This window comes from Bos javanicus, chromosome 26 (genome assembly GCF_032452875.1).
Source record: "Bos javanicus breed banteng chromosome 26, ARS-OSU_banteng_1.0, whole genome shotgun sequence".
Classification (NCBI taxonomy): domain Eukaryota; kingdom Metazoa; phylum Chordata; class Mammalia; order Artiodactyla; family Bovidae; genus Bos; species Bos javanicus.
Window position 1 is genome coordinate 34846756 of NC_083893.1, and position 17404 is coordinate 34864159.

A 17404-nucleotide genomic window follows, 5' to 3' on the forward strand; every position below is an offset into this window, starting at 1 on the left:
CTCTGGATATGTGCTCTTCTGTTTGATCACGTGTGTTACAGATATTATCTTCTCTGTAGCTTGTCTTTTACAAAACTCTCTTAGCTGTGTCTTTTGGAAAACAAGTTGCTGGTTTTACTTTAGTCTATGGTTAGTTTTTTAGCGTCCTGTTTAAGAAAACTTTTCCCATGCCAAAAGCATTAAGTTATTTTTCTACATTCTGGCAGCTTTGTTGCTTTGCCTTTCACATTACATCTACAGTCTACCGTTTTTTTCTGTATGGATATCCAGTTCACTCAGCACTTTTCCCGCTACCTTGTTTCTTGGATCACAAATCAAGCATCTTATAAGCGTGGGTTTGTTTGGAATCTATCTTGTTGCATTTGGTCTGTTTATCCTTGTGTTAACACTAAACTATGTTAATTGCTGTAGTTTTAGAATAAGTCTTGTTATCTGAAAGCGCAAATTTTGTACCTTATTTTTATAGATTTTTTTCTATAGGCTTTTTAGTTTTCTTATCAAAGTAAGGAAATTGCTTTCTATTCCTAATTTGCCATTTGTTTGTTTTTTTTAATCATGAGCAACCATTGAATTTTATAAGAAAATTTTTTTGCTGCATAGGCTTTCTGTCTGGTGATTCAAGCATCAAATAAATGATTCCTAGGTGACTAGGAATGCTCTTTTGACCTTGAGATTCTATTATTCCTCAGCAAATTTAATTCAACAAGAATGTCTCGAGCACCATCTTAATTGTATGCATTATATAAGAAGAAAAGCTATCTTTGCTTTTTAGGAGATTAGAATTCCATTGGTGAGATAATACCTACATATATATATGTGTGTGTGTATATGTATATGTGTGTGTGTGTATGTATATATATATATATATATTTATATATATATAATAGCTGTTAAAAATTGTGAATGATTAATTGCAGGAACAGCAAAACCATACCTGCCTAGGATGTTAAGTCAGAGAAGGCGACACCATGGCAGAAGTAGAATGAGAAAGAATACATCTCGTCACCTTGTGTGGGAAAATATCAGTAAAAGAGTCACCCAGGCAGGACAGGGGAATTGGCCTTGGCAGAAATGTCAGTAAAGAGACCAGCTTGGTGGAACTCGAAAGCTGTTTGGTCTTATTTTTAAAATGTATGGATGACTAAATTATGAACTGTAGCAATTTTATCAGCAGTGGCATTTCTTTCAGCAATTGCCAGCATGGTGGTAGCATTGGCTCTCTAGATTTGCAAGTCTTGCATAACTAAAATATCAACAATAATTATGTCTTAATGTTTCAAGAGAGTAAACATTTTTCATGGAAAAAAATCCTCATTCATATCATGAGATACATCTGTTTGTAAAACAATTTGAACAAAATGGGCATTTCAGCTCTACCTTTTTGGAGCTTCTAGGTGCTATTCTTTTGAGTTTTGTAGGTGTTTTCTATTTGAGTCTCGTAGATTCTGGTCTTTCGTTCATATTTAGCTCATAAGGATCAAGGTCACACAGAGATTAAAGCTCTCTTGCTGCACTGATATTAAAATCTGGACAGTGTTCCTTGCTGTCTTTTAATTTTTATTCTGGTGTTAGTACAGTTAATTCAAAACACAATAATTAGTTTTTGTTTAATATTGTTCAAATAAGAAGATCAAATGCAACACGTATATATCAGGATAAAAAGTTCAAGTAAATTTCCTACAGAGTGAAAATAGAAGACTAATTTCTTTCCATTGACTATAATTTATAGAAGTTATAGAATATTTCTGTAACCTAGTTTTTTTACTGAATATGAAATTTGTATAGTTATATGTGAAAACCCCAAATGTTGAATTTCAGTTGTTAGTTTCCAGTTGTTAAAATTAGAGAACCGTATTTTAATAGTGCAATCTTTTGTTTGAAAGAGTATCAAACAAAAGCTGGAAACATGACTTAAGACAGATAAAATCTTTGTTATGTATTGGGATGGCCAAAAAGTTCATTCAGATTTTCCATAACATCAAAACCCGAACCCACCCAGTGTATTTCCTTTCTTACACTGGCTTATTTTTGAGACCAGACTCCTGACTGAAGTTCTAAGAGCAGTGAAGGGAGGGAAGGAGACAGATAAATACAGCTTTATTTGGGGACAGAGTTAACATGTGAGTGTAGAAAATTCATACTATGCCAATCATACAGCAGTTTTGAAATCTATCAGGTAAAATTTTAAATGTGATTGGTATTTGATAGCTTTCAATAACTTGTTTAGTTATTTATAATATCTGAACTCTGGAGAACCTTAGATATAACTTTGTGGGTATTTTTCTACTTACTTTGTCATCACATTATTTTTGATCACTTCAGGACCATTTCTGTAGCTAATGCAGCATTTTTCTAAGGTCTGTTGAAGGCCCTAGTGAGTATGTAGTAAATGCACATAAAATGATTGGATTCTTTTTAATGGAAAAAAAAATGAAACATAGGAAGTTGAATTTAGTCTCAATATTGGACAGTATAAGACTTTCCCCCTTTTATCTCATTATTGTGTATTTTATCCATCTCAACAAGGTAGAATATGACCTACAAAATGTATACTGTAATAAGTGCTTTGTTGAAAAATTTTTTTTTTTTAATTTTCAGAGTTGTCAGTACTGTGAAAATAGCATATGTACTTCTATGATTGTTTTAGTGTCACTTTTCTGGGTTCATTTTTGGCAGATAAAATAACACAAGAAGATATTGAAAGCATTCTACAGAAATTCACTGGGAATATAATGCAAGTACCTCCCCTGTAAGTTCAATTGTTGAATTTGAATAAATGTTTAATTTTATTTCCCAGTGGCTAACATCGCATTAATGAAGAAAAAGGAGAGGGGCTTCCTTTTACTTTACGGCAAGGCACGTTTTAGACCTAGCAACTGATCAAGTGAGGTGACCCTGATTCAGATAGGATACAGAGCCTCTGATGTCTTTAAGAGGAGCCTGGTGGGCTCCAGTCCATGGGGTCACAAAGAGTCAGACACGACAGAGCACAGCGCATACACACACGGGATGTAGTCTCCTTTGTCCCTGGGTATTGCCCCAGCCTAACATCTGTGCTCTTCCAGGGTTTGTTGGTTTTTCTGATTCTACCTGTAGTCATCAGGGCAGTTATGGAGAGCAGAAGACATGTTGCTTTTCCCAGAATAGCAGGAAAAGAGACCAGTCCCGTCTGGTACAGGCATCAGAGTTATGCTTTAGAGTCCAGTTGACACTTTCTGTCAGGTGTTGGGACCATTCTTTTTGGGCCCAGAATCTTATATTTCACAATTCTCTGCAACAAATGAAACAGATGAGAATTATAACTTATTAAAAGTATAAGTATATTGATTTACCACTTAAGCCATATTTTTGTGCACGTTATAATTTCAAGCAAATTGCTTCCTTTTTTTAAAAAATGGCATATAAAATGTGTCAGGATATGTTACTAAAAATTCTTTTAGAATTTTTTTTTTTTTTTAATCTTAGTTTTTTTTAAGAACATGAAATATCTGTGGGGAAATGTTTCTTTATAATTTTGCCTCAAATGGGAAGACTTAAAAATTGTAGCAGGATCTGAACAAACATTATTTTGGATCATTATTGTTAAGATATAGTAAACATTTGTATATTTAAGAATTGTCTTAGGATTTTCTTCCCTGTGATTGTTCCAAGGATTTTTGTGGACTAATCACACTTAATCACACAAAGTTAAGTGCTGTTAAGTAGATTATTTGCTTATTTTTTCTTTGGAAACATTTTGGTAACTTTTATGTGAAAATGAATATTACAATGGAAATGCATTGTTTCAAGGAAATATAGCTGAGATCATTGTTACTGGATGCCTCGTACCCTTTACCCAGAATGAGGACTAGTGAAGACGTGAATAGACCATCTCCAGGAAGATGGTCAAAGAGGAATATTGACATCATTGCTCACTGAGTGCCAGAGTGAACTGTATTGGCCTCAAAGATATTTAGGAACTCTATCCCTGACACCAGTGTGGAGTAGATTAGAAGAAAAAAAAGTTCATTCTTAGAAGGATTTTCAGTTGAAAGGGCTGCTAATCATCTTTTCTTTCCATGCTGTAATCTAGAATTATTCTCTCTCGCTTTCTCAATCTCTCTTTATTCTTGCTCCCTTCTTCTCTCTTTGTCTCCCTCTTCTACTTTGCAAGCTATTCTGCATTAAAGAAAGATGGCCAGAGACTTTCAACTTTGATGAAGAGAGGTGAAGTAGTAGAAGCAAAGCCTGCCAGGCCAGTTACTGTATACAGTCTCTCCCTTCAGAAATTCCAGCCACCATTTTTCACACTAGGTAAGATGGAGAAATCTGAAATCATTTGTATTTACTGTGCCTTTATTTTATAGTTGGCTACTTTTCTGTAATTTTAATGGATCCCGAGGATATTGGAAACTTTTAAAAATTTGAATTTAAAGAAGGTTAGAATTTGTTAATAACTTTTTGACACCTATTGACTATGCCAAAGCCTTTGACTGTGTGGATCACAATAAACTATGGAAAATTCTAAAAGAGATGGGACTACCAGACCACCTGATCTGCCTCTTGAGAAATTTGTATGCAAGTCAGGAAGCAACAGTTAGAACTGGACATGGAAAAACAGACTGGTTCCAAATAGGAAAAGGAGTATGTCAAGGCTGTATATTGTCACCCTGTTTATTTAACTTATATGCGGAGTACATCATGAGAAACGCTGGACTGGAAGAAACACAAGCTGGAATCAAGATTGCCGGGAGAAATATCAATAACCTCAGATATGCAGATGACACCACCCTTATGACAGAAAGTGAAGAAAAACTAAAAAGCCTCTTGATGAAAGTGAAAGTGGAGAGTGAAAAAGTTGGCTTAAAGCTCAACATTCAGAAAATGAAGATCATGGCATCCGGTCCCATCACTTCATGGGAAATAGATGGGGAAACAGTGGAAACAGTGTCAGACTTTATTTTTCTGGGCTCCAAAATCACTACAGATGGTGACTGCAGCCATGAAATTAAAAGATGCTTACTCCTTGGAAGGAAAGTTATGACCAACCTAGATAGCATATTCAAAAGCAGAGACATTACTTTGCCAACAAAGGTTCGTCTAGTCAAGGCTATGGTTTTTCCTGTGGTCATGTATGGATGTGAGAGTTGGACTGTGAAGAAGGCTGAGCGCCGAAGAATTGATGCTTTTGAACTGTGGTGTTGAAGAAGACTCTTGAGAGTCCCTTGGACTGCAAGGAGATCCAACCAGTCCATTCTGAAGGAGATCAGCCCTGGGATTTCTTTGGAAGGAATGATGCTAAAGCTGAAACTCCAGTACTTTGGCCACCTCATGCGAAGAGTTGACTCATTGGAAAAGACCCTGATGCTGGGAGGGATTGGGGGCAAGAGGAGAAGGGGACGACAGAGGATGAGATGGCTGGATGGCATCACTGACTCGATGGACATGAGTCTGAGTGAACTCCGGGAGTTGGTGATGGACAGGGAGGCCTGGTGTGCTGCGATTCATGGGGTCACAAAGAGTTGGACACGACTGAGTGACTGATCTGATCTGATCTGATCTGATGGCTATATAGGGGTTCAGAGTTGTCCTAAATCATCTGAGTTTCTTATATTATCTTGCTATAAAATTGTAAGTAACATACTTTGGATCTCTATAGAGAAGAGTAGGTAAGGAATACATATTTTCAAAATTTTGTATTTTCTATTTTATTGTCTTATGAATACTTGTTTCCCATTTTGGCTAGTACCTGATAGTCTATACTCAGTTTTTTTATTAATATTTATTTGTCCTTTTAAAACAATGCTTTTTCAGTTTTTGAACAAGAAATTCTAAAAGTTGAGTGATTTTTCTTTCTCTTTGTCACCAACAAATTACTGCTAAAGATCATGAAAATATAGGAATAATGGGTAATGCAGAAATGTATTCCTGGACATATGGTAAAGTTTAATTCAAATGAACAATTTGAATTTATCTATAATCCATATTTGAAATAAATTTACAACCCACAAAGGCTTTTTCTATTGTTTGAAAATTTTATGATCTCCTAGCTAAAGCCCTGAATGTGTAAGAGTTGTGAAAAATCAAAAGCTGTAGTTCTTCTTAATCTTCAGTCTCCCTGAAATTGACCCTGCTCTTAATTTCATGGTGCATTCTGAATAGGTTGACTTTTAGAAATAATTTCCCAAATCTTTTTTTCTAAACTTTGTTGCTCTTTTTTTCTCCTTTTGAGATTATTATTATTATTTATTATTATTATTTAGATTGTGGGTTTTGTACAGTTTTTTTAGGAAGTCACTCCTTAAGTTTCCTGATTCTAAAACATTAGACAAACAATGAAACAAATATGCTAAAAAGTGTTTTACTATGTTCCATGAAAAAGCAGCAGCTGTGTTGGCAAAGCAGATATTATCTATGAAAGTAAAAAAAAACCCTCAAGTTTTTCCAGTCGCATTTGTTCATTGGAGTTTCTAGTAGGCCACATTTGACTCTTTCATCAAAGAGTCACCTTTGATAGCACACCTCCATTTGGTCCTAGTGCTCTTTATTTTTTCTTTAATCTCAGCAGTGGCTCCCAACCTTGAGCTGATGGGGAAAAAAGAAATTAAAATACTTAGGTGGGGAGTTTTGATTAATTCCCTCAAATAACTTTAGTGTATGCTAAGCTAGAAACAGGTGGAATGTGGTCTTTTCATGTGGAAATACAGTTCTTTTCAGGATGTCTTGTGGATGAATAAAAATAATCCAGAGCCTTGCTCTTAACCAATAAACTTGTATTAGGCTAAGCTAAGAAGCTGTTTAGACATGCAGTCAGTTCTGGTACATTGTGTAATTGTAAGTTATTTCATGATTTTTTTCAGGAATATTTCCAAAAGAACATTTAAATATGCTGAGTTCTCTCTGTAATATATTACCCCAAACATAATTCCTGCCACTGAAAAGGGAATTTTTGTTTGTTTGTTGTATTTTTCGAGTATGTAAATCTGGAAATATTTTAAAAATCTACAGCTTATGATAGCAAGGCTGAGATGTCTAACCATTTGAAACCTATTAAATGAACAAGATGTGCAAATCTGAAAAAAATTTTTTTAAGTCTGTAGCTCATGATAGCAAAGCTGAGATTTCTAACTATTTAAAACCTATTAAATGAACGAGGCTGAAGTATTAAAGTGGTATGACTTGCCATGTAATTTAAAACATGCTCATGAGTTTCTGCTATTTGCTTTCTCTACACTCTGACTTTTCAGTCTCACACATATGCTACTAGATGAATAATTTATGTTATGGCACATAAATATTTTATCACTCGATTGTTTGCATAGTGCATTTTTACGTTTGTTTAGGGGCATCATTTCTATGTAAAGTGGATTTCATAGGAGCTTAGCAATTCACCATGTCACTATTAACATTCCAGATGTCGAATGTGGAGGAGGTTTTTATATCAGAAGCTTGGTCAGTGACATTGGCAAAGGTAAGCATAAAGATGAATTATGAATTACCATTTAGAGAGTAATATTCCTTTTTGATGGGAAGAAGGAATTTTCCGTTTTTCATGTCTCTGAGTACTGGCCTTAGGAACTGTGCCAGTACTGTGCCAGTACTGAAGGCTGTGCTTTCAGCCTTAAAAGCATTCTAGGTTTATGGCAGACAGTTAGCAGCATCCACAGCTGCAGTGAAATGCTTGTAATGGGAGAGAGGAGAAAGAGAGGAACAGAAAATGAAGATGTGAATAGTGAATCTAAGGCCAACATTTTTTTTCAAGCATAAAATGTTTTAACTCAAAAGTAGGGACAAAAATAAAAGATTACTCCTTTAAAAAAAAATTGTTTTCATTGCTACACGTCAAATTTTTTAAAGCAACCTAGAAGCCATCGTCTTCCTAACAACCGGGAAGTTGGAGATCTGGCCCTGCCATTGGCTGGCTGTGGTGACACGGGACAGGCCTCGTTACCTCATCTGCAAAGTGAGAGTAATATTACCTCAGGAGGTTGCTTCATGGGTTAAGTAAGAAAAGTGAATGCCCGTTCCTTCTAGACTTTAAACCAGTTTATTAGATGAGCTATTAAATATTATTTGGCTACTTAATCATTTCATAATCTCAAGGCTTCTGGTTATTATTTTGGATGATTACAACTTTACATTTAGGGTAGTTTTGAATGGTTTGAATTGAGTCCCTCAGACATTTGAAAAATGATAGACTATGAAATACTAAATCATTTATCATGCATTTTCTTTTCCCCTTTTGTTACCACAGAACTCTCTTCCTGTGCCAATGTGCTAGAGCTGACACGAACCAAACAGGGACCATTCACCCTGGAGGAGCATGCCCTGCCCGAAGACAAATGGACGATTGATGACATTGCACAGTCTCTCCAGCGGTGCTCATCTCTTCTCCCAGCAGAGCTGGCACTTAAAAAATCAAAACCTGAGGAGTCTAATGAGCAAGTTTTGAGCTGTGAGTGTATAACTCTGAATGAGACAAAGGGAGAAGACGATGTAATTAAGACACTTTAAGACTGGCTTGGGATTGTTATCATTTCCTCATTGACATTTGAATCCTGTGTGCAGAATGACAGGCTTCGTGCAAAAGACAAATGATACCTATGGGTTTTTTTTCTTTTTTTGCATGAAGAAAAATGTCCATCATTTATGGTTTCTATGGTGCACAATTTATCTGCTGTACATTATAAATAGCCCTGCAGTTGTTCATTTCTTGTTGTACTATAGAATATTGTCATGCTATTAGATCAGATTCAGGAAAAGCAACTTTCTGATTTTGATCTCTCTTAAAAGTCTTCTCCTATGAAAAAGTTGACCATATTTTCTAATCAGAGGGGAAAAACAATGAGCTACATGTTTCTTTGGTGTCATGAAGTGAATGTGTATTTGTTTCTTTGACTTTATTTTGGCTTCCTGGTGGCTCTGGTTATTGAAACTCCTTAACTATGTTTGAAAAAGCCATTATTTAACTCTTATGTTTTATAGAGTTTATGATTATTAAGAACATTTCTTTAATAATGTTATACTTATCTTGGTAATAGCTGTGTTTGTTTAGATCTTGGAAACTAATAAACTTTTATAACAAATATTTCTAAATGAACCAAATTATTGCTGCTACCACTAATGGAAAGTAAAGAGAAGACTAAATGTTTAATTAAATTCACCTCTACTCCACCATTAGCATAGGACAGCTCCTATGGCTTATGTTTTGGCAGCTATGAGATGTTTTCCTGGTAATCAATACAGTTGACCACCCTGTGCCAATATACTAAATAACCTAATTTTTAAAAATTAAGCTAAAGAATGTGTCTTCAATTAAAAACTTCTTTTCTTTATTTTTTAGTATTTATTTATACCTTTTTCTAGGGTATCAAGCCCCTGGTATTTTTTCAGTTTGCTTTTTCAAATGATGTTTACAAATGCTGAGGTTTGCCGTGTATTTGCAGTTAATCCCTTCTCTTTAAATGTTGAAAAACAGTTGTTCTCAAACATTTTCATTCAAGTGGCCTACTGACAGGTCCCTGTCCCTCTTCACCATAGTTTTGAAAACAGTCACATTCCAAAAGAATAAATTTCATGTATAATGAGTGCTTCATATTTTTGTTATGGGAAAGCAGTATATAATGCAGCCAGTCTGTTCAAATCCCACTGCATTTATTCAAATAAATATAGTTTCAAAGGGAAGAGTTGTTAAATTTTCATCAAATAAGAATTTTTAGATTTTTATGGATTGTCTTTCTTGCAAAGGTAGTTGTTTTGTAACCTCTAACCTCGAAATTTTAAATATGTTAAAGAAAAATGGTCGTATTTGTGGTGAACCTCATATAAACTCAGTCTAAAAAGTTACATGCTTCAGTAGAGCACTTTCAGCGTATTGTCAACATTTTAAAAACGGAACTTTCTTAAATGACACAGAAAATGATAAGGAAAAGAGCTAGTTATCATAATGCCTTAAATAAAACTTCAGACATACAAAGTTGTAAGCTGAGACTTTTACAGCTTTGCTTGTGTCCAGTGCCCTGCAGTTTGCGTAACCAAAGGTGGCGGTGGTTGCCTCTTCCTGTTGGAAAGGGACAAGTCACAGTACGCCTTCGTACATCGCCTGGTACGGAATAGCAAGCACCTGGGGCATCTTGGCTGTTTCTCAACTTAAATTTTGGCATGCATAGTTTGCTAATGGTAAAGAGCGTAAATGTTTTGAAAAGACAAGTGACTTTCTGAAATGGTAACCGATCTTTTTCTTTTACTGAAAACACTGAAGAAAATTTTGCCAAATGGAAAAATTACCCGTAATCGTCACCACCTCGCTGAAGTGACTTCAGAACTTTCATTTTGTATTACTCTTTTTTTAACTATTTTTTATTTCATATTATTTGACTATTGGTATTTAGTTTTGATAATGATTATTTAATCTTTTTACTTTATTTAAACCATTTCCCGATTGCTAAATTCTTAAGTTTATTTTCAGTTTTATTAGGATAAGTTCCTGGAAGTGGAATTATTAAATGAAGTAATATAAACAGTTTTATGGTTCTTAGTAAGTTTGCCTTATTGCTTTCCCAGAGAGTTGTAACATTTTACAGTGTTACCATTTGAGTATATCAGTTCACCAGAAGTTTACAGCTTTGAGTGGGGGTTTTATATGTTATTGTTGCTAATTTAGTAAGTTAAAAGATTTCAAAATTGCCAGTTTACCTCTGTGTGACTTTTTCATATACTTTGTCACTTGTATAAATAAATGTCTTAATGGTTTCTTTATACATTTGTGTGAGTTATTTGTGCAGTAAATACTTGGTAGAAGTATTTTCATGGTCTGTTGTCTTTTTTTATTTTAGTTTCATTTTTCATTTTTACTGACTAAATTTGCTAACTGATTTTAAGAATTCCTTTATAGTTGCCAGATTTATGAGTATGAATAGTTAAAATTTATTGAAAATTAAAAACATTATTAACTTTCATAAGCAGCTGTAACTGATCAAGATGCTCTAAAAAGTTTGACTCGCCCATAAAACAAATTAGTTTTCTCCTGAGTCTGGTATTTATGTACCAATTGCTTCATTTTTTTCACTTTAGTCAAAATATTAAATACCTGGGCCTATGTATTTCATGTCATAATAAAGTTGTCTTATTTGTAAGAAAACATGTGTTAGAAATTTCTGAAAATGCTTCCACCTGGAATATACAGATCATTTCTACATTTAATTTTTTTATATTTCTGGAAAATATTGTCTGAAAAGTCAGCAGACTTGGCCATAGAATTATTTTATTATAGATTTAAGACCCATGATCATTAAAATAATATAATTTTTTCTCTGATTATTCAAAATTATAAAATTTGAATAAGAACTAAACTTAACACTTTCCTATCCTAACTAGATCTTTTCTTCTTTAATACTTGAATTAATACCTATTCCAGATCCACCATCAGAAATTACTCATTGTACTACATAAGAAAAGAATGCTTTATAACAGGTCTTTAGTACATTTTCTATCTTTCAGACCAGTTTGAAATTTGTATCAGACTTACAGTGGGCATTTAGAGGTTTAATTAGTTCTGTTTCAAAGGAAGAAAATAATTTACCTTATATGTTGATGCATATAACAGAAAAATTGTAATTCAAAAGCACTCTAAAATGTTGAAACATTTAAATAGGGGAATATGAAAAATGTAGGTTTTTTGGGTTGAAATGATTTTAATGGTCTTGTAGTTAAATTGAAATAGGAAATTTATCTTGAAACTATTTCTTTAAGGTATATGTGGGCAGCAGTAGCCTGGCCTAATCACTTACTGAGTATCCCTTGTTAAACACTTGCTGCATGCACTTGAATCCATAATCTCTTCATAGTTTCAACTTGAGTTAAATTCTCTCTGTGAACAGTAATGTCTCATATTGCTATTATAAATGATGATACCAGTAGGAAAGTTGAAGTCAGAAATGACTATTTTGCTCCTCTTATCTGTAAGTAAGCCTTAAACTGTAACATATTAAGATTATTTCCATCTCTACTATTAGCTTTTTGATTGAGGCAAATCACTTAATCTTTTTAGGCCTCAATATTCTTTTTTTTTAATTTAAATTTATTTATTTTAATTGGAGGCTAATTACTTTACAATATTGTATTGTTTTTGCCATACATCAACATGAATCCGCCATGGCTGTACACGTGCTCCCCATTCTGAACCCCTCCTCCCACCTCCCTCCCCGTACCAATCCTCTAGGTCATCCCAGTGCACCAGCCCCAATCATCCTGTATCCTGCATCAGACCTGGACTGGCGATTCGTTTCTTTTATGGTATTATACGTGTTTCAATGCCATTCTCCCAAATCATTCCCCCGCTCCCTCTCCCACAGAGTCCAAAAGACTAAAACAAAGGAGACAGCTAGTCTATCTTTAAGAATTTTTGCAGCACTACCATAGCCTTCTGAATATAGATGATTTGTGTTTATTCTGTTCAGAGCACATTCTTTTTGAGCCTGAACTTTCATGCTGTTCATCAATTTTGGAAAGTTCTCATCCTTTATCTCTTTGAATATCACATCTGTTGCATCTAGCAGTCCTGTTAGATTTATGTCTTTTCATTTTATTCTGTATCTAATTACTCTTTCATATTTTCCAGCTCTTTATCTCAGTGCTTCTTCTTAGAGAATTTCCTTTAATCTTTCTCTCAGATAATGAATTCATTCTTCTGCTATTTTAATTTACTGTTTACTTATATATTTATTTCAAAATTACTGTGACTTTTTAAAGTTTATAGAACATCAGCTTTTTTTCAAAATCCCTCTTTTGGTGTGTGTTGTCATATTCTTTTATCAGGGTTTTAGTTTAAGTATATATCAATCCCAGGGACGGAGAGCCTGGTGGGCTGCCATCTATGGGGTCACACAGAGTCGGACATGACTGAAGTGACTTAGCAGCAGCAGCATATCATATATATTTATATAAGTATCAGTAAAAGTTAATATATGTATAATTTTTACAGATATTTAATATCCATACAGAAAATTGCATATATCATAAATGTATCACCCAATAAATTTTCATAAAGCAAGCATGTGTAACCAACAACTAAATTAAAAAAACAGAAGGTTACTAATTCACTGGAGGTCCTCCAGAGAGTTCTTTCTAGTCACTAGCCCTCTAACCCCACCCCACTGCCAAGGGTAACCACCAACATTGTTTGTCTGCCTTTGTGCTTTCTATAAATAAAGTGAACAGTATATACTCTTTTTTTGTCTGGCTTCTTTTGCTCACAATTACATTTGTGAGGTTCTTCCATTGTCTTGTATACAGGCATAAATCATTCTCATTATTGTTTAGTATTCCGTTGTGTGAATATACCTACATTTATCCATTTTTCTGAATGATGGGCACTTGATTAGCTTTCAGTTTTAAATATTTTTAGTATTCCATTATAATCTCCCTATTGACTTGTTAATATTAACCTCTTTGAAATTTTTTTATGTTTATGATACATGTCCTTATCACAGATTACCTTCAAATATCTCCTATATTTGGGGCTATTTTCATACTTTTACATTATAAGCTTTTACATTACATACTTTACATGATAAACTTTATAATATATTGGGTTTTTTAAATTGTTCTTTACTTTGGTGCTTTAGACCAGGGGTCGTAGCTCTTGACACTACACATAAATGAATGGATGTGGTTATGTTTCAATAAAACTATATTTACCTTCATATTGTAGCTTGCCGACCCCTGACTGTTAGTTATCTTCTGCTGCTGCTGCTGCTAAGTCGCTTCAGTTGTGTCCGACTCTTTGCGACCACAGAGATGGCAGCCCATCAGGCTCCCCCGTCCCTGGGATTCTCCAGGCAAGGACACGAGTGGGTTGCCATTTCCTTCTAAACACTTCTAAATCTAAAAAGGTTTTTAAAACTTTTATATTTATCTGCATCCTGGTGTTTTTCATTTGTTTAATGTAGATCTAAATTTCTATCTGGTATCATACTCCTTTCTGAATAATTTCCTTTAACATTTCTTATAACACAAGTCTGAGAGCAGTGAATTTTCTTTACTCTTGTTTGTCTGAACAGTGTTTATTTTACCTTTTGTTTTGAATTACAGTTTTTCTGGATATATAAATCTAGATTCATTAACTTTTTTTTCTTCCCATTCAGCACTTTCGTGTCATTCAATTGTCTTCTGGCTTGTATAGTTTTCTGTAGCTGCCTTCAGGGTTTTATCTTTGATTTGCAGCAGTTTGTCTCTGATGTGTCCAGGTGTTTTCCTTTGCATTTATCCTTTTGAGGGCATCTGAATTTCTTGCATTTTCAGTTTATTTTCATCAGCTCTAAATTAATGCATTAGTAAGGCTAAGACTTAGAGGCCAGATATCTTAAGTCGTGACTGTTCTTTTGGCCTGCCGAACTGGCTATATTATCTAAACGTGTTGACTAGGTGATTTTATTCCATATTGTTTAAGTATTTGTTGTTGTTTAGTCACTAAGTTGTGTCTGACTCTTTGCAGTCCCATGGACTGCAGCACGCCAGGCTTCCCTGTTCTTCACCATCTCCTGGAGTTTGCTCAAACTCACATTCATTGAGTCGGTGATGCCATCCAACCAGCTCATCCTCTGTTGCCCCATTCTTCTCCTGCCTTTAATCTTTCCCAGCATCAGAGTCAGTTAAACTGTATGTCAGTTTAAGTATACAGTGCCTTTGCCTGGGGAACAGTATATGGCATACAAAAGAAGTCTTGAAGACCCGGTTCAGGCCTTTAAGAAGCTTTCACTTTACTTCAAATAGGAACTCAAGAAATGTACATATAGAAAGTTAAGTAGCACCACTGAGCTTCCCAGGTGGCTCAGTGGGAAAGAATCCGCCTATCAATGTAGGAGCCCGGCTACGATCCCTGGGTTGGGAAGATCCTCTGGAGAAGAAAATGGCAACCCACTCCAGTATTCTTGACTGGAAAATTCCACGGAGAGAAGGGACTGGCATGCTACAACCCACGGGGTTACAAACAGGCAGACATGACTGGGCGACGGAGCACACATGATGTGGTGCCATACGTACATACGTACATAATTTTGTATCAGTGAGTGATATGGCCCAAAAAAATGCTATTGATGTTCAATGGAGCTATAATTAATTTCTACAAACACTTGCTGAGCTCCTACTGAGAACAGAGGAAGGAGAACATGGATGTTCAGTGACCAGGACAGCTACCTCAAGAAGGAAGACCTGAGTTGGGCCTTGAACAATAGATACTATTCAAAGAGGAGACAAGTCAGATGGAGGGGAGAAGAGTTCCGGCAAAGACGGTGGTACACAAGGCACATTCAGTCAGCAAAGAAGAGGATGGTCTGGGTGGAGAGGAGAATTTATGTTGTGGTTGGAAAAGCAAATTGTCATGATATCATTTGGAGCCTTGAAAGGCAGAACTGAGTAAAGCTTCAGAGGAGGGACTGGTTCATATGGAAGCTTTATTTTAAGGAAATTTACCTGGCAGTGGTGTCTGGCAGGAACTAAAAAGGTAGAAATGTTGTTTAATTGCTAAGTCGTGTCCACCTCTTTTGAAACCCACGGACTGTAGCCCTCCAGGCACATCTGTCCATGGGATTTCCTAGGCAAGAATACTGGAGTGTGTTGGCATTTCCTTCTCCAGCAGATCTTTTCGACCCAGAGATTGAACCTGTATCTCCTGCATTGGCAGGGGAATTCTTTACCACTGAGCCACCAGGGAAGCCCACGGTAGGTAGAAATAGGCAGAAAGTCAGTTGGAACTGAGTCTAATGCAGTAATCCAGGACTGAGGTAATAAAAAGTCCGAACTAGAGCCTTCTCAGATAATACATCTTTGAATGGACAGTTTAAAGAAAAAGAGATTGTATTCAGTGATTTATTAGATAACTGACAGCCAGAGAATTGGAGGAAAAATGATTAGCAATAGTCATCAAATAGATTTTCTTAAACTAATCTGATTTTTTGCATAAGAGTGTGGCTCAGATGGTAATGAATCTGCCTGTAGTGCAGGAGACCCATGTTCAATCCTGGATCAGAAAGATCCCCTGGAGAAGGGAATGGCTACCCACTTCAGTATTCTTGCCTGGAGAATCCCATGAACAGAGGAGCTTGCAGGTTACAGCCCATGGGTTGGCAAAGAGTTGGACATGACTGAGGGACTAACACTTTCACTTTCAAGCATTTTCTTAGGCAGTGGATAGTTGGTACAGTTGCCTCTGATAACAATGGCCATGAGTCATCATTATAACAGGCATGATTACTTGTTCCTTTTAACAGCCGTGAGTTCAGTGATCAAACAATAAGCCTCCTGAAAAGAATTACTCCTTTTCACTCCTCTAAGTGTCTGACATATAGTAGGTTTGTTGAATTTTATCTGTAGTTAGGGGTTCCTAGTAATTATTTGAAATATTAACTCTGCCCATTGTTGAAGCAAGGGCTCTGGAGGTGTTAGGTTTACCAAGTTCTACTGCTTATCTTCAGCTATTCACCTTAAGAAAGTTACTTAACTTTCCTGAGCCCCAGTTTCCTCATATGTAAATTGGGGATATCAGTGGTGACTATTTCATGAAATTATGAGGTCTAAATTAGGTCATTTTTCAGGTAAAGTGTTTAGCATACTTTCCTAGAACTCAGTAAGTAAACAGAAGCCAATGTCCTGTACCTGATTTACATGTCAGTGAAGCATAAACCTGAAATTCTCATGCTTGTGTAGTCCAGGCATATGAGATGCTTTATATGATTCTGTTTTGATGAGAAGAACAGGGCTGAAAGAAAAAATTTCCTGATACCGGAGATTATTAAATGATACAATAGGGTATTGATACAAGTAGAAAAAGTCTTTAGCGAATGTCAATGTTCACCTTTTCTGTATTTCATGTACTAATATAGATACACACACATAAACACATATGGCATTAAAGTTATTAATAGTAAACCTTGGACTTCCCTGGTGGCACAGTGGATAGAAATCTGCCTGCCAATGCAGGGGATGTGGGTTCAATCCCTGGAAGATTCCACACGCTGCAGAGCAGCTGAGCTCGCGCACAGCAACTGCTGAAGCCTGCATGCTCTAGGGCCCATGAGCCACAACCAATGCGCCCCTGTGCTGCAACTGATGACGCCCATGCTTTGCAGCCAACAAGCTGCAGCTGCTGACCCTGGGTACTGTCGAAGCCCACGCGCCTAGAACCTGCACTGTACAATAAGAAGCCACCGCAGTGAGAAGCCAATGCGCTGCGGGTGGAGAGTAGCCTCTGCTCCACAGCTAAAGAAAGCCTGCATGCAGCAACGAAGACCCAACACAGCTATAAATAAATTAGTTAATTTTTGAAAAAATCTTTAAAAAAAATGGTTAGTAAACATTTTTCATTTACATCATCTCGTTTGACCCTCCAGCAATCCTGTGAATTAGGAAGAATGTCTTTATCTGTTAT

The 17404-nt window shown here is 35.8% G+C and overlaps 1 protein-coding gene across 1 annotated transcript in view; it reads left to right on the plus strand.

Moving 5' to 3' along the window:
• Window positions 1–10737, plus strand: part of TRUB1 (TruB pseudouridine synthase family member 1) — a 32874-nt gene extending 22137 nt beyond the window's left edge. Inside the window, exons 5-8 of the mRNA XM_061403575.1 lie at window positions 2677–2749; window positions 4154–4293; window positions 7394–7450; window positions 8234–10737. Coding sequence (XP_061259559.1) covers window positions 2677–2749; window positions 4154–4293; window positions 7394–7450; window positions 8234–8493 — 530 coding nt within the window. The 3' untranslated portion in view covers window positions 8494–10737. The remainder of the gene's footprint in view (window positions 1–2676; window positions 2750–4153; window positions 4294–7393; window positions 7451–8233) is intronic.
• Window positions 10738–17404: the final 6667 nt, after the last annotated feature.